Raw genomic sequence first — 24,812 nt, forward strand, 5'->3', positions numbered from 1 at the left:
CGGGCCAGGGAGAAACCCGATAGGGCCGGAGGAGAAGCCCCACAGGAAGCAGCCAGTGAGTATGACTGACATCCCGGTAAGTCAATCGCCGGCTGGCTTTCCCTGATTGTCCGTGGTGCTGCGTGAGCTGGAGCAGGCGCTTCAGTCCGTAGCACCGTTTCCACAGGGGCTACGTGCGCTCTGTGCAGACCTGTAGGAGCTGGAGAGGAAGGCGAGCGCGTCATTACAGACGCTGAATGCTGCGGTGGATGGGCGCGTCGCTGGATCCTTTGGCCGGAGTGGCACGGCGGGAACGGTAGGTGTAATCGATCCCGTACAGCATGTTGGAGGTCCCACCCGAAAGGATCCGTGAACCCCGTGATCGGAGTCCAGTAGGGGGATTTCCTACAGTGGATGCAGCGGTGCAGGCTGTTCGCAAGGTGAGGGGAGCAACATCGAGAGGGCAGGCAGGACAGGGGTTGATGAGTGCCCTGGGTCCTAGCACCCGACGCCCCGAGCCTGTGACAGTCTCCTGTCGCTCTGTATGGACGCAGACGGGAATGGGGCTGTGCGTTTTGTCATGCGCAGACTCAAACCGTTGGGGCGTCCAAGAGTGTTAGGAGGAATTGAGGGGAGAATGCCGGTTCCTCCGATAGGAAGGGGCGTGCAGCTGGGTGCGCACGTCCAGAGAGTGGCCGTCCTCTGCGGAGGCAGAGGGAAGCTCAAAAGCCGGTGAGGGAGACGACGGCGTGAGCAGACCCATCAGACACCAGCAGATGGGCAGGGAGCCTGCGGAGAAGGCGCCGAACAGGCAAGTCGTGGGGAGAGCGCTGCCAGTGCGCGGCACAGAGGGACGTCAGGTGGTGGCGTCCAGGCAGCGCTTCTGCCCCTCTTTCTGTTTTGGTTACAGGGCCGGACCCCACATGTGCAGTAGGGCCTGCTTCGTGGAGGACCTGCCCTCCCGGGATGGACCGCCGCACTGCAGGACTCTTCGCTGGTAATGGGGCAGCCCCACGGCCAGCGGAGGCACAAAGGGGCGCGAAGACCTCGGAGGGGGTGCCGAAAACACGAGTTCCAGGGTGCTGGATTGGACCCTGGACAAATAGTAGGACCCACTTCGGGGTTGAACCGCCCTCACGGGTTGTGTCGCTCAGACCGACGTGTCTTTGCTGGCATTGGGGCACTGTGGCAACCGGATGGGGTTCACGCCCGGCTGGGACGCCCAGGAGGACAGGAGGAGAGCTCATTCCTCCTCCAGAACGCGAGGGGGCGTCCGCCCTGGTTGTATTGGGGGCCACGGGTACAGAGCTTGGAAGCTCTACCCTGTAGGGGCCCGTGGCCACCGCCAGGGGGTGCCCTGATGCCTTGGGGACCCTGGACCCCAGAGCTTCCACCACACCCGGAGGTGCTGGGGGGAAGAGAAGAAGGGACACCCGGAGTGCTTCCGGGTACACAGCCGGCACTTCCGCCACACTGGGGAGTGCCGGTGGAAGATTGCCGGGGAGCACCTGGAGCACATCCAGGTGTGTATAAAAGGGGCCGCCTCCCTCCAGTCATGGACAAGAATCGGGAGGAAGTAGGATGACGTTGGGAGGAAGACAAGGAGGCGGCCTGAAGAAGGCATTGTGTTGTGGCCAGGACTTTGGGGTATGTGGGCACAGGAACATTGTAAATAGTCGATTAAATAAACGTGTGTTGGGTGACATGTACGTGTCTGCCTGTCTGTGTCCGAGCCAGTCTTCACAACGGCAAAGGCTGTGAATACTTATGTACATGTGCTTTCTCATTTTTTTTAATAAATTTGCAAAAATCTCAAGTAAACTTTTTTCATGTTGTCATTATGGGGTGTTGTGTGTAGAATTCTGAGGAAAAAAAATGAATTTAATCCATTTTGGAATAAGGCTGTAACATAACAAAATGTGGAAAAAGTGATGCGCTGTGAATACTTTCCGGATGCACTGTGTATATCTAATATATATATATATATTTTTTATATATTTTTTTTACACGCATCTCCCAGTTTTTCCTCAAAAGATGATCTGTCAGCATACTATAAAATTAACAGGACAAGTGGTTATTCTATGCGGACATCCTTCAGGTTCCTGGAGCTGGCTTTGTCTCCCATGACTGAGAAAAAAGTGGGCTCAGGAAACAGACGGGACATCCCGTGCCTGTGTGTGTAAATGTTAACGCTGTCCAGAGATTCAATGGATGGCTTACAGTGGGGTGTAAGTCATAAGTTACTCACCAGAGGGCACTCTAACTCAAGGTATTTATTTTTTAAACTGTATTGACTTTCGAAAACCACGTTAATCCAAAATATTTTTTGGAAATGAAAGAGGTTAGAAGTCTTGATGTAATACATATGTATAATTTAAATTCTCTACAAAGTAACTGGCACGCAATAAGGGATCACACGTTACCAAACATTTTAAAATTCACAACTTTTATTCAAGTTGATACAAAATTCATCTGCAGCAAAATTTCCAGCTGCTATTAAAAGTTTCCTGGAAAGCACAGTGGAGCAAACTATGAAAAACTAAAGTGTGAACACAGACCATGCAGAACACATTTGTTAAAAAGCCCTTCTTGATCCACTTCTACACTCGAGCCCCTGCTCCTCTAGACGTCCATAGCTTAAATACACTTAATACTGGAGCAAAGAAAGAAAAAGTCAAAGTACTGTTTCAGAGGTAGCTCACCCCTTCCAATTTCATTTCAGTATTAGGACAGTCAACAATGAAACTACAGAGTCCTCACTTTGACACCAATAACCAGAGATAAATGTCTCCCTGAGAGGTAATAATGCTGTTTGGGAATTCAGATTCTGACCCAAAAAGGTATACAAGGTATTTTAGAAAGAACAGTTTCAGCCCTGTGCTACACTCCAAATGTGGCGGAGGGGTGGGGGGTGCACCCCAAATCAGCCACTATGGTGCCCTTTGTTTCTTTTGTTTGACTTTGATCATTTACTGACAGCTTTTAATAAACTTAAGTTTTTTTATAAATTCTGTATGTTCCTTAAACATGTCGGTCATCTTGGCATTTACAACATGTTTCTAAAACTGTAACAGATATGTGGAGCAAGAGAGAAGCAGTCACTTGGACTTTAAACTAAAACGGCTGCTCCTACAGTAGACCTACAAGTCCATTTCTGGCATGCTAATTCTCAGTGAATATACCCCAGGATTTAAAATACCTCATGCTCGTCTGATCATCAAAGACTTCAACATTTAAATGTTTTATTTAAAGTTTTTAAATAAACCAATGGCCAATACAAAAGAAAACGTATCTGCCTACGAGTGGCTTAATGTCTGCTATAATAACCCGCAGCCCCAGAACTGGCGAAGAGGAACAAAAACTGACAAAAGAGACAATCCTTACCGAAAAGTAAGAAAGAAAACTAACGCACACTACTCCGAAAATGAGCTACCTTCTCACTTTTTTACAATTAAATTAGAAAAGATGATATACAAGTTAAAACATTACACAATATAGCATTTTTTTAAAGAAAAAATATGTTAAATCAGTTTCTATAAATGAATATAGTTTGTATTGGACTGGTACTTTTGTAAGCTTAAATAGTTCATTTAATAACATGTCTAGGATATCTTAAAAAAAAAAAATTCAAACTGTCAAGGCAACACAAAAACTCTTCTTACCTTCCATATTTAGTACTTCAATAAAAGAGACAAGTTTTCAATTCCCTGCAAGTAAAAATAATCCTATTGCAAATACTGTAAATGTGTGTGTTTGCACATTGTAAACGGCGCCTTGTGAAAGTCTCGCTTACTCACTTTTCACATTCTGCTACACCTCGCCATGCACCACATACGAGTCTTCCCACCATGTGCCTGATTCAGTCTCCACACTCGATAGAGGAGGCTGAAGGAATCTTCTCACGCGTAATCTCAGCAAGCCCAGGTGGGTCCTCAAAAACTCCACGGTGAAGAACCAGACCGATACAGGCTGGACCGCCCTGTGAGTAAATGGCTGCAGCACCCCGTGGATGTGTTAATAACCGCGGATGATCAGGGCTTACATTAAAGGATAAAAGATGAGTGCACACATGAAGCGAACAAAAAGTGTGATACACTGGGACTGGCTGGGCTTGAGCAGCATCAGTCTGTGCATGTTGTTTCTTGTGTGTATTTGTTGGGCAGCGCTGCTCGAGGGAATTTTAAATGTAATTTTTGTTTTTTCGGAGGATATTCTGGATTTTTTTAAAAATAATTTCGAACCATGGTGGGCCAAAACAACAGATGCCAAACCTAAGGATAAGACAGACTGACTGGAAATGCACAAGACAGACAAGAGGAGGCCACGGAGTCCATCAAGACAGGTTACCTAATAGCTAAGTCACCCCAATATCTCATTCATACTTTTTTTAAACCATTAGTCTCCTCAAGGAGCACATGGCTTTATAATGTTCACCCCACATTCTTATTACATTGCGTGAATTGGAAGCAGCAGCAAAGTAGAAGAAGCTGGCAATCAAGCACCCAAAGGCACAGTTTCGGGATGCTCTGTAGCAGCAGAGATGGGAAGACCTGTGAAGAGTTAAGAAGGAAAACCTGCTTCAGCCTGCAAAAGCCCAGAGATAGGGACAAAGACTCATCTTTTGTCAGTACAAAGATTCTAATGTCTAAGTAAAACAATGTAGTGTGGTTCAGTCCTCAAATGGCCTGGTTGACGCTACAGGCAATCTGTGTTCGGACCTAATGATGGGCAGTCTGCAGGTAAGCTCTACATGGCCTTATAAAGCTCGAGTTACTCTGCTAGTCACATTGTGCAAAGCCACAATGACACAAGGCTTTCAGAGCGATGAAGTGGTGCGACAAGTAGAAATTCGAGCAACTGCTAATCACTTCTTGCATCATTTAGTCAGTCAGTCAGTCATTCTCTAACCCGCTATATCCTAACACAGGGGTCTGCTCATTTATCTGAGGCTCAAATGTGGTGCCCTAAGTAGATATGGGAAATGGACTCCTAACTGAATGCGTTTTAATTGCCTTATCAGCCAGAAGAATGTTAGAAAAGTGCAAAGGTGTGGAGACATTCACAAGGCAGCGTTCACATATATACTCTGTAGATGTACTGTATACCTCAGTTGGACAGCACTCACTAAAAGGAATAAAAGGTCACTTTAAAAAAGTCCCAAAATGCATTTTTCAAGAAAAATGGAAAAGATATAGCTTATAATGCATAAGCTTTAATATAATATGCATATTACAAAAACCTCTAGTCCACAGGTCCTTGGAATATAAGTCTAATGTAGCCTTGCTCCCCCATTAGCTGCTGTGCACAGAAAGGGCACGCTGCATGAAAAGTATGGGTGCCATGAGGCAGGGGAATCTGCGACCAATAAGCTACAGTTTTCTCAGAGCAGACGTGGCCACAGGGGCTAAATGCATGTGTCGGTGGCCCCGCATCCACATAGAAACCAGCTTCACAGCCCAACCACAGTGGCACGTAGGGCCCTCGGGAACGGCACATAGGGCACTCGCGGTCCTTGCCGTCTCGCTCTTCCTTGTTGCCCCAGTTGTGATAACCATGAACATGACCACAGTTGAGGTAGACCCAAGGCTGCTTCTCGTCCACCACTTCCTTCCTTTTCATGCTGGGAAAGGCAAGAGTGTTAAAGCCCACAGGACACTGAGGTCTCGCTGCATTGATCTCTTGTCGTAAGGCCTCAAGGTGCTTCACTGTTGGTGTGTGTGACAGGCCTTCGGCTGTACGCCATAACAATGTGGCTCCGCAAAGGTCAATGAGCGAGCCGTCCAGCAGTTCATTTGTCTCACTGTCCACCTGAAAGAAGAACACAAAATAAGAAACATGCCTTGCGTACATCATTTATCTTAACTAATTTTTTAGTTTACTAGAATGTGTGTTGCTTTCTTTTGTAAATGAAAGCATCTTGTAATCTTGCTGTCCTCTGTGACAAACATTGGTGGATCTGTTCATGCATTTATAAATAAACCACCTTCATAGGTTACACTGTTTATCTTTTAATAAAGGACTACAAATTTCCACAGCCATGTAAAAACTAATTCTTAACCTAAATCATATTTGTTATTTGGAGGCCCCAAAATTTTTCAGTTTCTTCCAAAAACACTTGAATTTGTTACAAAAACCTAATTGCGCACCAGATTTGTGCAACTAATAAAAACATCACTGCAATGTTGCTTGTCATTTTAATGAATCTCTTTCTATTGGTATTCAACGTGAGATTTCCCCAGAAGGCTAGACAGTTACAACGGATGTCTAGAAAGTGGTCGTAAATTAGAGACACTACTATGACGCATTCTGATGATTAATGAATCAAATGGGGCATTATGCCTCAACCTACATGTTTCCAAATTTACAGCATGGATGACAGCACTCGAGCCAAGGCAAACATACACTATTTAAAAAGAAAAATGCAAGGAATACCACCAAAGTTAAACTTCCCGAAGCTTCCCAACTCATTCAGAAAAGACCTCACTTACATTGATGAAATGCAGTAAACAACACAGGCTCATATGTATTGTGATTTTAGACATGCCTGTCATAATAAACACCCATTAAGAACCCTTCATTGAGAAGAAAACTTCCTTTCTTTTCTTTTACTTTTGTTTGCAGTCCTGCTAATACAAGATGCTCTTCCCTAAAGTCTAAAAGCCAACCCAGTGACCACAGCAACTGTGGACTCTGGCAAATACAGTATGAGGCCTCCTTTTTCTGTCTCCTATCACTTAAATCATTTTTGCTGTAAGATTAGTGCTATAACTTTGTTTTTAACTAGGCTATCTCCTATGGTGGAATATTTAATCATATACCACAATAGACTAATCATTAAAAGTGTTGATAACTTCACTCCATTTAGTACTCTTGGCCTGTCAAAAGATCAAGCTCTAGCAGATGTTCTTGGACTGTCTTACATGCATAGCACATTTAGTTTCGACCCACAGAAGTCTGGGAGCTGCGAGGGCCATTCCAAAACCTTCACCTCGTGTTTCTTTACATGCACCCACATAACCTGGGATAAGGCGAGTGACCGTGGTCACTCAAAAACCTCGTTTATCAACACAATGACTGCTGGACCAGGATGCTGCATTATAGGTCTATGCATATACAGTGGAACCTCGAGATACGAACACCTCTGTATACGAGAAATTCAAGATACGAGGAAAGTATGAGCGAAAAATTCAGATCTAAATACGAGCATTGGCTCACATAACGAGCCACGAGCCAGGCTGTGGGTATAGCTCACGGCTTAGCGAGGGGGTGTGGTAGCTGTAGCGAGCCGCAGGGCGATCTGCAGTGTGGGCGTCTCTCACCTAAGTGCACAGGTGGGAAACTGCCCACATCCATGATTGTTCCTGTGGCTGATGGGCTGCAGCTGCCATGTCCTCCCCGCATATATAGAGAAGCACGAGCCGGTTAAGGGGGAGAAGAAGTAAAAGAAAAGAGAGGAGAGAGAACGGAGGTTGCAGGAGGAGGAGGCAGGCAGGCAGGAAGCAGCAGCAGTAGTAGGAGAAAGTCGGTGCGGGAGAGCGAGCAAGTGCAGGCTCGCGTGTAGCTGAACAGTGAGCTGAACAGGTGAGCCAAACAGCTGAAGCAGGACGGTGTAGAGAAGGTCAGCTGCATTAAGAGTGTCTCGCCTGTTGCAGAGCCTGCATGGGAGAAGCAGGTGAGATGCTGACGCTAACAGAGAAGCAGCACCGGGGATTGTCATCTGTTTTTAAAGACTGCTTCCTGTTGACGTTTTAACCTCGTGTTAAAGGATTGTTATTCTTGTGTATTTTAAACTTCCACTTCACAACTGTTTTAAGGATTATTTATTTAAAGATTTATTGAGTGCTCTACTGCACTTTGGACACCTGTTTTGATTCTTTTAATAATCAGTTATATTATTTACCAGTGTTATTTATTAAAGGTAGACTACAGTATATATTATTTATCATTGTTATTTGTTAGGAAAATTGATTTTTATGTTAATATTTTTGGGGTGCAGAACGGATTAACTGGATTTCCATTATTTTCAATGGGGAAGTTTGTTCTAGATACGAGAAATTCGCTATACGAGCTCAGTGCTGGAACGAATTAAACTCGAATCTCGAGGTTCCACTGTATAATAAATAAAGTATTCAACCAACACTTGTAAAAAATGTAAAGAACTTTACTAAAAATCAACCGTTTTATTATCAAGAGTAACTCGGTCAATAATGTAAAGAAATTGTTAATCACTTTATTTTCACCAGTAACATGACTGATTTGAATAAGAGTCCTTGAAGCATGTCACCTGACAGAGTGAAGGCATAGAACACGTGCCAAACATATAATGTGTTTTATTGCACTGTCCATTTTTTTGCCCATTGCTACAGGACGCATGTGTAAAGCAAAGACATGGTGCAGGATAATACGAGTTCAACGGACATGCACAAACTACAAAATCCTGAATTGCAACCCAGGTAAGGGTTTACATAGCAACATAACCAAATTACTTGCAAAGAAATCTACATGTGTTACTGTTCCTCAGGAACCAATACCCTGGTTTCTCTAACTAGAATAAGGGTTTATATCACATTTTAGCACCCGGGTCTCTGTTCATAACCGGGTCATTAAAGCACATGTAAACACATTCATTGACAGACGGCTCTAAACAGCAACAGATGCAGTCACTAAGCAAGAGTGCACTGGCCAAGTCTAAGCAACACACATCTTATAATTATACAGGTGACCATGCTAAATACATTTTTAGAAGTTTAATAAGATGTTTTACATTTTTTTTATTAAAAAAAAAAAAGTGCATCTTACTCTTGTTTTTAGAAGCCTCCAGTAAAACTGAGAAGTGCAAGTAATGTTGAACCTAGAACACTTCTTTTTTAAATGTTTTAGTATCAAAATAAAGCCTTTATCTGTGTGTCATACATTTGCGCAAAACTTACACAGTAAAAACAGAACTTGAATATGCCCTGGCACCCTCAATACATCCAGATGCCATGCCATGTGCCAGCCATTACTGAAGGTCCACTCCTTTTTTTAATTTAAGAATTATTAATGTTTTTAATATAATAGACTATATGTACACTGAAGTGCTGACGTACGTCCGGTGAAATCTCGGCCAGCTCAGTTACTTCTGTTGTTGATACTAAAGTTGTGACTTTTGTTTAGTGGCAAGAATGTCAGAGAAAAGGAAGTTTCAGTGTACAGATAGCTCTAGAGCTGAACACTGTTGTGTACATTTACGTTGAGCTTCCAGCAAGTACAACAAGGTACTTTATTTTCATATTTTTCCCTTGTATGTGTAAATCCAATATACATGGATTGTTGCTATCAGGAGAGAGAGCTTTATGGTTAGTCCCCGTACCCGAGTTTGTAGCCAGGCATGCAGGGCAGTGACCACTGAAGAAGGGATTGGTTCCTGTGTTGTTTGAATGAAACAATTTCTCCATTCCACTTTCAAGAGTGGGGGTTTGGGAGAGGAGAAAATGACTTGACAGATGATGACACACCGGGCGAGGAGGAGGATAATAAAATCCTCGAGGACCACGACTGCACTTTGGCTCCAGTTCCAGCAGTTGTCAACCAAGTGCTTGATGAAAGCATGTCTCTCAGAGAAGCGATTCCTCAGCTGAGGAAAGAAATTGAGACCCTTACAATGAAGCAGTGGTTTAGCGTTTATTGTTTTGCTGGCTGAGGCAGAGATATTTGCTTTTTTTTTTTTTTAATAAGGTAAGATGTCCAGCAGACTCATGTTATTATGTATTGCAGCACTGGCAACGAGTGCCACAATGCATGGATTCTCTGCTCTTTACAAGGCCCTTTGAGGTGGCTCACTATCCTTAAAAGAATTGTTTGTCCTTTGCCTCTCCATTTGGAGAAAGGCACATGTGACTGTGCAGAGTTGCTGTTCTTAATAGGCTCTCCTGCTACTGATGATGTAATGCCAGCTCATCCTTTTGCGACTCCTCCCTGGCTGATATAACTTGTCCAGCAAGGTTAGAGTATTAAGACTGTCCCTGAATACAGTTTATTGACTAATTATTGAAATTTTGTTTTTTTAAAAGAAGCCTAATGTAATCACATATTTGTCCCATGTATGTTCATAGTAGATACAAGCTTTTACTTATGTGCGGATCTTATCTTCTTAATTGTTGATGTAGCTTGAAACATATAGTATGAAGCCCTTCTCCTTATTAGCTCCTGACATTTTGCACAATGTCTGAAATAATGCGACTTACATCATTTACTGTAAACCTTGAAATGATCGGATGAAAAACGCCATAGCTTGTCCATTCTGATAGTTCAGCAGCTGGCTGATCAGGAATCCAGAAGAGAGTGTGCATATAGTCTATTAATTATAGTTATTAATCGTAATATTTGTCCTCTGGCTTGTTACCATATATTTTGGAATGATTTTTTAAACTAAATTAAAGAGATGCTGCTATCAGCACAGACTCATGCGACAGCTCACTTCAACTGCCTCTCAGACAAGCTGCGAACTTAAGAAATGTCAAGTGAAATGTAAAGTGGGAAAGATTAAGCATTTCAATATTTACCTGGTAGCACTGCGATAACCTCCACCTAAACAGCCCCGTTATGTCCTATTAGAAAAGCTGCTTGTCCAAAAATGAAAAGGGCAAAGATCTGGAGCAAGGATAAAAATTACAAGCTTGTCAGAAGATGGAAGAGGCGAAGTTCTAGAACAAGGATAAAAGTAAGGTGGAAGGGATTCAGACCTGGCCTGACTTTATATAATGAGAATAGTTCAGACTTTTCATTTAAGTTGCTTGAACTGTTACAATCTCAAAGCGACTTATGGCAACATTCAGGAACTGTGATATTTTGGTTACCACAGAGAACCGCCTTACACCTCTTATTTCAGATGTTATTATAATGCTAGAAGGGGTTAATCAGAAGGAGTGGAAAAGGCAAGAGGGTAGGTGGAGATTTTTGTGAATGTGCAATGATGAAAAAGAGCACAGTACAATTAAAACTAAAATGTGTGATCAAGACATTGAAATGTGGACTGAACTGGTCCACGGCCCTCCACAGGGAGGTAAGCTACATCATCCTGGCTGAGTCAGCAACAGAAACAATTTACCATGTACCAATATCTTAATGTTGAATCTGAAGCTGGTGACATGTTCCATACGTACCTGCTCTAACTATCTAATATAAGCCTGTGGCACAATCCAAGCAGGTCTGACCTCATCTTACTGCCACTTACGAGCCTGGAATTGACAGCTGCAGTTCTGTGCTATCCAAGCCAAAAGTTTTTGTGTCCCTTTTCTTGTTGTTTTTATTTACAGTGGAACCTCGGGTGACGACCGTAATTCGTTCCAAAACTCTGGTTGCAACTCGATTTGGTCGTGACCCGAAGCAATTTCCCCCATTGGATTGTATGTAAATACAATTAATCCGTTCCGGACCGTACAAGCTGAATTTGAAGATTTTTAAGCACAAAAATAGTTCATTATACCATAGAATGCACAGTGTAATAGTAAGCTAAATGTAAAAACATTGAATAACACTGAGAAACCCTTGAACAGAGAAAACTAAAATTGCAACAGTTTACCGCTCGCTGTAAACACTTTTTTTAAAATGAGTTTTAAGCACATGGAAAAAAGAACATTTGAACAAATCCGAACTTTATTTAAAAACCAACCATAAACAACCAAGAAAGGAACATTGCAGGAGTTCACGCTATAGCCTTAAGAACCGATCACTGTAAACACTTTCTTTTAATGAGTTTTAAGCACAGGGAAAAAAGGGAACACTTGAACAAATCCAAACTTTATTTAAAATCCAACCATAAACAACCAAGAAAGTAACATTGCAGGAGTTCACGCTAATAGCCTTAACAACCGGGAAAAAAAAGGGAACATTTGAAAAATCCGTAATTTATACAAAAACTAACCTTGCATGAGTCGAGTTCTGGCATGAAGGAAGTGAGGAGGAACTGGGTGGAGAGGAGATTACAGTTTTGAGGTAAAGTCCCTCTGCGCGATGCACGTCTGACCGAGAACAATGTACTGTACAGGGAGAGACTGAACACGTGCGTAAATCACCGGCGCATACAAACCAAAAGGGAAACGAAATAGAGCACAAAGAGTTCACAGCGAATGCACAGGGAAAGACTGAACATGTGCGGAAATCATCGGCGCGTACGAACCGGAAGGGAAACTGGCTTGTTCATCACCCGAGTGTGTGCTTGTGAACAGATGCAAAAGTTTGGCGAACTTTTTGGTCGTAACCCGATTTGTACGTGTTCAGAGATGTTCGTGAACCGAGGTTCCACTGTATTTATTTATTTTTGGGAGATTCTGTAAAATTTTAATTTCCCATTGGGGACAAATAATGTATATTCTATCTATCCAGCCATCTAAATTAATAGACTATAACGTCACCTATAATATTCGCTAACTCAATATCAAATTCAGGTTCAAATGGGGTGTAACTATAACTTTGACAAAGACATGTAGTACGTTCTGCAAACAACTTTTTAATGAAATGATTGTATTGTTTATAAAATAAATACAAAGTGCTAAGGTGTTACTGAAAAGTCTGATACAGAGAACAGAACATCATTGATTTTCATGTTGCTGAGCCTTACAACTGGAAGGTATTGGCTTTATGTAAAATTTGGGACACCAGTAAAGCCTGAAGAACAGCTCGACCATTTGTTACTAAAGAATAGAGGGGAATAAAACTAGGTTTTTAGTTTTGACTAATGAGGTATTCAACTGCCTTAGTTATATACTAAAAATAATGAAATGGGAAAAGGTCATTCTACTTCAGGCTGTGGTAAATGACATGGAAAAACCACTGTAAACAACTTAAATAAGTTTATATTTATCCAAAGACTTGCAAATAAATAGACGGTCATTCTTTTTAAGTATCGGCTGTGCCAGACTAGGCAAGTGCTCATAAAAAGGTGGTGTGAATTATATATTTTTTGCTTTACACCAATGACTTTCAAAGAGAATTTACAGAAGTTCCATGAAACAAAGCATACACACATCCCACATAGTTCCAAAAGTTCACATGCCAATTTATCTAACTAAAAAACAAGCATGAACATGAAAACGGTGCTCAGTGCATTAGATCAGTGCAAAATATGGGGTTTAAAAGACTTAATTACAGGAGCAAGAAAAATACTAGTCATCTAGCTTTGTAAACTACTTTCATGTCAATGCCATGAAAATGAGAACAGGTCTATAGCTAGAAATAAAGTGCCTTGTTATTCGAGTGATGCATTACCGTGAGTTAAGAATGAAGAATTTAAATGTAACTCTACAGTTTAGCACAACAGTAAATCTTTTGTGGAATTCAATGAGATACTAAAATACAATACATTATGAATCAGCTCTTGTCATCTGGATAAACATTTTTAATTTTTACCTGAACAAAAAGTTGATCTAGGTATTTTCTTCTGTAGGAAGCATGACATAATGTGGTTAAGATCGATTAAAGCAAATTAAAAAGGATTATGAATTGGATTAAATGGGTTTGAGAATGTCAAACACCTTTTGCAAACCAAACTGTCTTTCCCACTTTAGAAGTTACTTTCATATTTAGGCACACTAGAGCAACAGTAGTTATGTCCTCCAGCTTTGTATTGCCAATTTCAGACTATTTGTGTCTGTGTTGCTTTTAATTGTTCCTCTGGCTACCTAATCCATGGTCCTTCCTGCTCTTTAGGGAAGCTCTTTAAACAGTATGTTTATACTGAAACAATGTTGGCTGTTGTCTTCTTATTTTATTCTTCCTTTGTGCCACTCCTTACGTTTACCCATGCAGTGCCCTGGCTCATTTTTTTCTAAAATGGTCATCTATGCTCTCAAAAAGCTCTGCTCTTGGAGTATCAGATCCTAAAATCTGGTGTGCACAGATTGGCAACAAAGAAGTGTTAGCTGCTGTCTCCTTTTCATTCCAGCCCTGCCATGTCATATAGATTTCATTACTATCTTAACTATATTGTTTCAGTTTTCACTAATGCATTACTATCTGCAGTACAAAACTGTATGGCTGCACATAATTTTTTTTTTACTAAAAACAGTAATGAACTGGAATATATTAATAAATGTGAACAATAAAGGATCAGACAGTTTGCTGGACTGGATGCTCCCCCACCGCCCTTTTTGCTGTCATCCTTTACAGTTTTACAGGAGACTACTGCTGAATCCACAAGTCAATGCAGTCTGCTACTCGCAGCGGTGGATAAACTGGTGTGTGTGTGTCAGCAAGTACAGCCTGGCTTACACTGCAATCCTTATATTGTAAAACTCAGCATATTAAGACAATGACATTCATTTAAAAAGCACAAATTGAGAATATCCTGCATCAAGAGAAACATGTTTGCATAGCTGTGCATTAAATACAAACAACTGTCAATATAAACTATAGCAAGAGCACTCTGGCTACTGATGTAAACACATTTCCAGTTTTATTTATTTGGATTAAGACCATTCAATGAAATTATTATAAGAATGCTAATAAATTCAGCATTTACCCAATATTTTATTATTATTATTTTTTTTAATACGTTGGGATATGGAAAAAAACCTTTTTCTACTCCAGGTTAGTAAAACAGTAAGAGATGTAAATAAATAACAAAGAAAGCCAGTGTTGTTTGTTCCTTTCCTTACTGTTCATTTAAATCTCGAAAAGAACCCCTAATAGGAGGTCTTGAGTCCCAGCTGGGATGCAGCTGTCAGGCTTTTGAAAAGAAACGGAGAAAATCATTTAAACCACAAACTCCTTCAAAGTTCTTTCGTTGGAGTGGGTGGAGTTGCTTTTCATTCGTGGCACAAAAAAGATGATCATTAAGGAACAATAATTATTATAATTAAATGCAAAATGGGGTGATACTATTTAAATACATTTTAAAATTTATGATATGCATTGTGCTTAAAGCAAACATCTTTAAGATTTAAAAAAAAAAAAAAAAAAAAAAAAAAACTTTGAATAATTTACTACAAATATTAAACCGTTTAGGTTACACATGCACTTGTTAGATTTTTGGTCTGCAAATTTAGAAAACCTACAAAAAATAATATAAATTACACACACATATATATACAGTAGAACCTTTAAAACCGTTAACTATGCTGCTGTCTGTACTGAATACATTAAAAGCCGCAGTAAACAGAATTAAAGATGACGTCAAAACACCACTGGAGGCACTCGAGAAATATTTCTGGCTTTTTGGCATTGGACTGCTGCCCGGAGTGGATTCGGCCATACAGGTGAGCATTTCCATTGTGGTAAAGAATGAAAGAATGCATTATGGAGTGATCCCCAAGCCACTGAGGGGAACTGAGTAAACACTTGGGTCCAAAAAGTTTAGTAATCATGCCTATGGTTGGACTTCAGGTCATAGAGGCTACTACCCAGGCCAGTGAAGTTCAAATGAAAAAGGAAACAGGGACGCAGTGCGAAGGGCCCCTGGACCACCTTACATAGAACCGAGTAGTACTAGGTCCTAAAGGGCAAAAGGAGGTCATAAACGAACACTCCCCTGCTTTAACAAAAGGCACACAAATGGTAAAGTGCCCAATTGCAACTAATAGAGTGTCCCAAACTATCCAGAGGCGACAAACTAAACCAGGGAGTCTTTCCAAAATTAAAAACTTACCCAACAAATTGGGTTTGCCAGCCGAGGATGTGTAACTTCTTACCCCTGCCTACATCACCAATGGCTGATAACGTGCCAGAGTGGGGTGCAGCACAAAAAGAGAAAGTATCAGGGTGGCAGACCCTTTCATTTACCAGAAACAGTTAATTCCCTGTATGGCAGGTGGCAACGTTTCTCAAGAGGTAAACCAATCAACATCTGCAAGGTGGCATTAGAGTTGGAGTCTGGACATGTATATATATAAAATCCTAAGCCTAAAAATGCAACGATTTTATGTGACTCTTTATGTCAATGTTTTTTGTCATGCTTTAAATCAGGCTTATTTTAAAACCTACATATATGTTTGGTATTATTCTTGTCAGAATTATCGAACTTTAATGTGATGTTGTTAGATTTTCAGATTCTTATTCCGTTTTTAAATTATAAACTAAAAAATATCAAGAACTCACATCCTGCGAGACGAGACTTTGTGCCAAGAGATTTAAGTACACCTGGGGCTGGAAATAAAAGACAAAGATAGGACAGCTGCTGTACAGGCTTTTAAATGCAGATCACGTGGCACGGCACCAGCAGCAAGCAGCGGCAGAGATGCAAAATGGCTGGCGCTACTGGCGAGCAGTGGGCGAACCCCCTAGTGTGTGTGTGTATGTATATGTATGTATGTATACACACACACATACAAACATATTTTATATATATATATATATATATATATATATATATATATATATATATATACACACACACATATACATACACACACATACATATACACACATACATATTACATACATACATACATACATACAGTCAACTCCACTTACCTGCAATTCAATTAGCTGCAATCTCCGCCTAGCTGCAATGCAGGTTTTGGGCCCATTTTTTTCGCTATACACTCCATTGCTAAATGCATTCGGTTAGCTGCAATTCGCTTATCTGCAATTTCCAGTTTGCTGCAATGCCTTTAATATTAACGTTTCATGATTTTAAGGTCAGTCGGCTTCGGATAGCTGCAATGGCCGTGCGAGTCCTTTTTCCGCTTACTGTACAGTCTACTCCGTTTAAGTGCACGACCGCTTAAGCAGAGTCGATTGCACTTGATTTTATGCAAGTGGAGTTGAATATAGTTGATACACTGTACAGAGAGAGACAACACTATATAAAGTCGACAGTGCCAGGCATATGCATGGGCGGTGTCTTTTATTTCAGTAACTTAGAAAGCCGACAGATCTGAAAAGAACATAAACTGATCAACATAATTTAGCTTTTTGAAAAGTTACCTGAATATCGTTACATTAGGTCTAGTCTAATATGGCAGCATGTAAGACTTCAAAAATGTTAAAAGCCCTGTCATTAGCGGATAGAGTAAAAGTGTTAAAACGAATTGATAGTAAGAAAAGTCAAGTATCTGTTGCCAAGCACTTTGGTGTTCATTCAAGTCAAATCTATTGCATTGTTAAGCAATGGTTGCAGGTGATTGATGACTGGAAAAAAAAAACACTAATCCTGACCGAAAAAGAAAACGGGCAGGAAAATCTGAGGATGTTGAAATCGCTTTGTTGCGTTGGTTCAGCCAAGATAGAAGCAGACAGCTGTCAGTTAGTGGACCGATATTGATTGAAAAAGCCAATCAGCTTGCTGTTAGCTTTGGCATAGAGGGATTTAATGCTACAAATGGAAGGCTGGCACGCTGGAAGCAATGAGAAAACATCCAGTTTAAACAGCAACACAGGGAAAAGCAGGACGCTGATGAATTTGGTGCCGAGCATTGGATAGTTGAAGTTCTTCCTGACATCATCAAAGAGCATGATGAACATGATATCTTCAATGCTGACGATATTGGGCTTTATTTGCATGCCATACCTGAGGGAATGAATATTAACGTTTAAACACCATGAAGCTGCTGGGACTAAAGTGCCAAAAGACAGACTGAGGCTGCTACTGGCCTGTAACATGGATGGATCAAAAAAGTTGCCACCGCTGGTAATAGGGAAAAGCAAAGTGCCAAGGTGCTTCAAAAACTTCAAGAAGCTTCCAGTGGCATACGAGGCAAATCACAACGCCTGGATGACCAGTGAAGTTTGGCTGCAGTGGCTGAAGACGCTGGACAATTCAGTGAGATCCAAAAGACGACAAATTGTTTTGGTGTGTGACAACTGTGCAGCACACAGTGATGATATCAGACTGACAAACATCAAGCTCGTTTTTATGCTGCCCAACACAACAAGCTTAATTCAGCCCATGGACCAAGGCATAATAGCAAATTTCAAGCCAAATTACCGATCCCTCATGCTTAGCCGTCTGATGGCTATCATGGATCAAGGTGACAATGAAACAATGAGAGCAATTTAGCTGGCCCATAAGCTGTTGCTACTTGACATTGCACATGCAGAAGGATGCATGGAGTCATGTCAGTACGTCAACAATCGTTAACTGCTACAGACGGGCAAGCTTCGTGAAACTTGTGGAGGGAGATAGTACTATCCCAGTTCCGGGTGCCTCAGCAGCAGTTGTGGACGATAGCAGCAGCGTGGGGCTACAGCTGCCTGATGGAATGTCAACTAATGACTTTAAACGTTTCGTTAAAATCGACAGTAATGCTCCAACAAGTACAGATAAAACAGACAAAGAGATATGCGAAAGCCTGAAGGAGTCTACTCCAGCCGCTAATCAACTAGAAGAGGAGGAGAGACTGGACAAGGCCAACGTCGATGACGTTCAGACTGCACCTGCCATGGCACTGACGTTCGCTACTGTAGTGAAGAGCTTGGATTTTATACGAGCCTACCTAGATTCAACTGGTTGTGATTCGTACGAAATGTTTTATGCACCGACCAGCCAAATTTATGACCGTCGTCCGAACCAGGCACTGACAACAGTAACAGATTATTTTCGTCACGTGTGAACTAACACTGAGTAAACGCTGACATTGCTTAATTGAAAATTAGCAGCTGTAGACCGGCAAGGCTGTATGTATGTTACATGTACTGTAATCTAATTTGACTACATTAGACGATTAAACTATATTTGAGGCTGGTTAGTAACAATACGTTGTGTGTATTCCTTAGCTCTAGGCACTGCAGTTAGGCGCGTCCTTTATAAATAGGCGACCACAGTGACGCAATACATGCATAAAGTGCATACCTAGCATGAAGCACATGGCTCACAGTCTACTCTAACTCCTCTTATTTGCAATCTCCACTTACCTGCAATTGGGCCTTCAGCCCCCAAACATTGCAGCTAAACGGAGTGCACTGTACACATATGTACACATATACAGTATATACACACACCAAAAAATGTCTGTACTATTTCCCTTCATTAAAAAAGCAAATTGATTCCAATAAGAACCCACCATTTTCCCTCTTTGCTGAGCTGATCTGGTCTCTCGTAGACTGAATACATTCCCACACACCGATATCTCCCTCCAAACCCCTGGCTTTGAGTCTTCCACAAATCCATTTCGTGGATGCATCACAAGGACCCCATTTGTAGTTAATCCATCCATCTGCCCATCGGATGTTTTCCATTTAGCAGCTTTTTCCTGTAACAGCAGAAAATATTTTTCAAGTCTTTTCAGCTCTTTTTTGTGTTTGGTAAAAAAGTGTACGAATGAAAATAATTTAAAACTTACACCAAGAAAAATATTTTTGGAGGAGTCAAACCCAGCGGCGTATATCCTGGCTGTGTAGGGAGGATTTCTTTCACAGATGATTCTGCATGCGAATCTAGAAATGGTGCTTTGAACCGACTGGGTGTCTGAATTGCTCTGACTTCCAGGGACTGTATCGGTGACAACAAAATCGATAGGTGACTCAGTTGACCGTCCAATCTTTACCCCAGTGAAAGAAAGAGAAACAAATGAATATAACAGAGGAAAGAAAAATCAGGAAATGCAACCTGAACAATTGTTTCTTCTATTAAACTTGTTTCAGTTTTGCAGTTCTTCATGTGTTTGTCATCTGTGCCTGTCTAACCATGACAGGTCAAACCCTTTATGACAGAGTATTAAGGGTATATAAAAGATTGTGCAGCTCTGGAAAAATACAGTGATACAGAAGCTGAAAGAACAATTAAAAACATTCTTTCCACTTTAGCTTCCATCCATAGTGTCTTTTTTCTTTCCAATGTACTAAACAATAAAAATACAACCTACATAAATATAAACAAATGAGAATGCGTTAATTTTTTTTTTTTTACTGTAATGTGACAGAGAATCTTTGCTAATATATATTAAAGTCTATATAAGCTGGACCATAACAAATTTATGTCCAAATCCATAAATGTTTGAAACATTTTCAGGAGACTGCCCACATGTAGTTTAATAAACTTGTCCATATAAACTAAATGTTTTGAATACTGTGTATTATATCATGTATAGTTTTAACTTGCAAGATTTAGAAGGGCACAGAACCCTCACCCAAGAAATGTTAGAGAATCACTGGAAACACTAAATGGGCCCAGTATACACAAGTGTTGTTGTGCACAGGATTATTTTATACATGGACTGGCGCTGCCATTCATGGCTGTGTCATGCCTTGAGCCTGAGGCTGCCAGGGTAGAATCCAACCTCTCTGCAAACCAGATTTGACTAAACAGGTTTGGGAATTGGTGGAGGAATATTGCAATTTACTGTGGTGGGCTGGCGCCCTGCCTGGGGTTTGTTTCCTAGCAAAAGTTAGACCTCTTATATCATCGAAAGATGCAGAGAAATTAGTTCATGCGTTTGTTTTCAGTCGGCTAGATTACTGTAACGCACTCCTCTCAGGACTACCCAAAAAAGACATCAATCGTTTGCAACTAGTGCAGAATGCAGCTGCTAGAATCCTTACCAGGAAAAGAAAATCCGAGCACATTTCTCCAGTTTTGATGTCACTACACTGGTTACCTGTGTCATTCAGAATTGACTTTAAAATTCTGCTTATGGTTTATAAAGCTTTAAATAATCTCGCCCCGGCTTATATATCGGAATGTCTGACACCTTATATTCCAAATCGTAACCTCAGATCCTCAACTGAGTGTCTCCTTAGAATTCCAAGAGCAAAACTTAAAAGAAGTGGTGAGGCGGCCTTCTATTATGCACCTAAAATCTGGAATAGCCTGCCAGTAGGAATTCACCAGGCTAATACGGTGGAGCACTTTAAAAAAACTATTGAAAACACATTATTTTAACATGGCCTTCTCATAACTTCACTATAATTTAATCCTGATACTCTGTATATCCAATTCATTATAATAACTATTCATTCAAAATCTGTACTAACCCCTACTCTCTCTTCTGTTTCCTTTTCCGGTGTCCTGTTGGTGGTGGCGTGCGCCACCACCATCTACCCAAAGCACCATGATGTTCCAACAATGATGGATGGATTAAAAGCCAGAAGTCTGTAAGACCATCAGCATCAAGTGACTCCGTGAAAAACCCGAACTACAAAGGGGACTATTTCATTTATGTTAGGTAGAATGCCCAGAGGGGACTGGGAGGTCTCGTGGCTTGGAACCCCTACAGATTTTATTTTTTTCTCCAGCCTTCTGGAGTTTTTTTTTTTGTTTTTTCTGTCCACCCTGGCCATCGGACCTTACTCCTTTCTATGTTAACTAATGTTGTCTTATTTTAATTTCTTATTTTGTCTTTTATTTTTCTTCTCTTCATTATGTAAAGCACTTTGAGCTACTTTTTGTATGAAAATGTGCTATATAAATAAATGTTGTTGTTGTTTCCTGCCTTGTGCCCTCTGTGTTGGCTGGGATTGGCTCCAGCAGACCCCCCGTGACCCTGTAGTTAGGATATAGCGGGTTGGATAATGGATGGATGGATATTGCAGTTAACACAAACATAAACATATACTATAAATAACTATATATAGACAAAAAGGTATACCATTGGGATCAATTGGCAAAATATTACCTGGAACATATCGGTGTTAGCATCATGGGTATATTCCACTACTACAGTCTGAGCTCTGGAAAGAGTGTAAGAGATGCTGTGTTGATCCTTGTTGCTAATTGCCTGCAATAAATAAAGATCTGATGTATCTTCAAAACAATACAAAAACAGAGTGCCCCAGCCAAGAGCATAAGTATGTAACAGGAAACTTCTTAACAGAGCTACTATAACAATATTCCAGTCTTTTCTTTTCATAGACAAACATACTAAAAACTTTAATTTTATATCAGATACCTTTACCATGATGGCTCAGTGTCCTTACGGAAGAGGTGAATATGTAATACAGTAATGATAGTGATATAACAATTATAGTGATACAGTATATAATCATGAAACAATCAGGTTTTTAGGGATTTTATCAATGTCATTAGAATCAGTTGATTCCACTTTTTCTTTTTTGCTCCTGTAAAACTAGCCATGCTTAAAGATCTACTAATGACCTATGTTGTTTGCAAGCTTATTTTAATTGTAGAAATGCTCAGGATAAATTGTAGACCACACATGTTATTTGTTCCTTAAACAACATAGGATACAGCTTATCCATATGAACCTCTACTTCTCTGGTGGTTCTTAAGTGAAGAATTACAATTAGGACAATAACATCAACACAGTTCTATTTGATGGTCACTTCAATGTCACTTAAACATGGAACATATGCCCATGGGCATGGCTTTGGTATTCAGTGAACTGGATGCATCATGGGTCAACAGCAAAAGCTTCTGTCTGTTTTATATTTGGAACACTAGTCATATGTCAGTAAAAAAATAAAAAAAATAATCCCTTTAGTGTAATTTTTAATGAGATCCCTTGCGCACATTTTTATAACATTGTTATTGTCTTGAGTAACATGAAGTAAAAGAAGATATATAAGCTTATACATTCAGCATTCCTATTTACATGATTTGTAGCTTTCAAGTTTCACTGTCCTGCTAATTTAGTATTTGTCAATTTCATGCTGGGCAGTGCAAGAGAAGCCAAGTGCTTAGTTCTGTACAAAGATGCACTTTCTTTATGTGATTACGCACACTTCAATAAAAACAATTTTCACAAGTTCTAAGAAGACAAGGCAATGAAGCCTGTCCTCCTTCTGCATTTTGTGGGGGCAAAGGTGCGCAACTTTGAGCTGATTTCAATATGTTGTTGCGACATGGGGTATGGGTGTGTGTACAGTGGGTATAGAAAAGAATCACCCCCTTCGAAATATTCCCATTTGTTTTGCTTTACAGCCTTAAAGCCTGAAAACACACAAACCAATATTTTTTCCAGCTTTACTTACTCAATGCAATCCATAACATCCAAGTGAAAGATATCACAGCTACAGTTCAGAAGAATTAAAAAATATCAAAAACAAGACATATTGAAATTAATAAAGGATCACCCCCAGTGTCAATATTTTGTTGAACCACCTTTTGTTTTAATGACAGCCTTGAGTCTGTTGGGCTACTTCTCTGTCAGCTTTGCACATCTAGATTGAGCATCATTTGCCCACTCTTCTTTATAGAACTGTTCAAGTTCGGTCAAATTGGATGGTGAGTGTTGGTGGACGGCTATCTTCAAATCTTTCCCCATATTTTCAACAGGATTTAGGTCTGGGCTCTGACTGGGCCACACAAGGACATTCACTTTTTTTCTCATTCAACCACTGTATGGTCAATTTTGCTGTGTGCTTCGGGTCATTGTTGTGTTGAAAGGTGAACATTCTGCCCATCTTTAACTTTCTGGCAGAGGGTAGCAGGTTTTCCTCAAGAATTTGACCGTATTTTGCCCCATCCATTTTTCCTTCTACCCTAACGAGAGCCCCAGGCCCTGCGGCAAGTGGCACAACAGGATGCTGCCACCTCCATGCTTTACTGTAGGTATGGTGTGTTGTGGATGGTGAGCTACATTGAATTTCCATCTGGTGTACCGTTTGGTATTGAGGCCAAATAGTTTGATTTTGGTCTCGTCGGACCATAAGACCTTTCTCCACTTGCCATCAGAATCTTCAAGGTGCATTCTGGCAAAGCTCAAACGAGCCTTAATGTGGCCTTTCTTGAGAAGTGGCTTTTTCCTTGTGACCCTCCCGAACAAGCCACAATTGTGGGGAGCTTGTGAAATTGTTGTCACATGCACACAATGACCACTCTTTGCCATAAAATCCTGTAACTCCTTCAAATTGGCCATTGGCCTCTTGGTAGCCTCTCCTACCAGTTTCCTCCTTGCTCTTCTATCCAGTTTGGAGGGACAGCCAGATTCAGGGAGGATCCTAGTAGTACCAAACACTTGCCACTTCTTTATTATGGACTTTACTATGCTCCTTGGGATTGATAAAGCCTTTCAGATTTTTTTTGTGTCCATCTCCTGCCTTATGTCTGTCCACAACTCTATCCCTGAGATCTTTTGAAAGTGGCTTGCCACCCATAGTCAGTTGTTTGTTATCAGTTGCACTACCAAGCAAGGGAAAGCTCCAGGAACAGCTGTTATTATTCTTCACTGATCACACTGATTACAACTGATCACAGGTGGAAGCCAGTAACCATGGTCTGCAATGGAAATGGTGGGCACTTACACCTGATTGAGTTTACAAATATTGTTTAGGATGGAGGTGATGCTTTATTAATCTCAGCATTTCTTGTTTATTTTTTAAAATTCTTCTGAACTGTAGCTGTGATATCTTTCACTTGGATGTTATAGATTGCATTGAGTAAGTAAAGCTGGAAAACATATTGGTTTGTGCGTTTTCATTTAAGGCTGTAAAGCAAAAAATGGGAATATTTCGAAGGGGGTGATTATTTTCTATACCCACTGTATGATTGAGAGAGATCTGCTGCTTGTCCTGGAGACTTCCTTCATCTTTCAGACTGAGGTCAGGCTATTAAAGTGCATTCACGTTATGCTAAATTATCATAGTTTACAATATGGGAAGCTAAACCTTTTGCTGGTTATATTAGAAAATGTAATATAATGTATTGATACAGGCCTCTAGACTATATTAGGCACTGAAACCCTGCCTATTTTTTGTCAACCTGGTCTACTGTGTAGATAGAGTAGGGCTTTGGAAGTGTGCCTTAATGGATGAGGCCCTGGGCTGTCTCTAAGATCAGTTCTCGCCTCTGACTCACTGTGAGAGTGTAAGTTAAGTCTTTTAACCTGTCTGCGTTTCAGGTACAAGTAGTCATTTGTACTCCATTTTTTCTGTAGACTTATGAAGAATTCAGAGATGGTGATCAGTACATTAGGTCGCTTTTAAAAGACGTTAATTAACCAAATGTTAGAGAATAGTAA

The 24,812-nt window shown here is 40.7% G+C and overlaps 1 protein-coding gene across 2 annotated transcripts in view; it reads right to left on the minus strand.

The window, feature by feature from the left end:
- Positions 1–3,675: 3,675 nt before the first annotated feature.
- LOC114644692 (E3 ubiquitin-protein ligase pellino homolog 1) overlaps positions 3,676–24,812 on the minus strand; it is a 188,790-nt gene continuing 167,653 nt past the window's right edge. For both annotated transcript variants that reach the window (XM_051919693.1, XM_051919694.1), the window contains exons 5-8: positions 21,510–21,611; positions 19,239–19,436; positions 18,960–19,148; positions 3,676–5,787 (exon numbers count right to left, since the gene is read on the minus strand). In XM_051919693.1, coding sequence (XP_051775653.1) covers positions 5,221–5,787; positions 18,960–19,148; positions 19,239–19,436; positions 21,510–21,611 — 1,056 coding nt within the window. In that variant the 3' untranslated portion in view covers positions 3,676–5,220. The remainder of the gene's footprint in view (positions 5,788–18,959; positions 19,149–19,238; positions 19,437–21,509; positions 21,612–24,812) is intronic.

This window comes from Erpetoichthys calabaricus, chromosome 15 (genome assembly GCF_900747795.2).
Source record: "Erpetoichthys calabaricus chromosome 15, fErpCal1.3, whole genome shotgun sequence".
Classification (NCBI taxonomy): domain Eukaryota; kingdom Metazoa; phylum Chordata; class Cladistia; order Polypteriformes; family Polypteridae; genus Erpetoichthys; species Erpetoichthys calabaricus.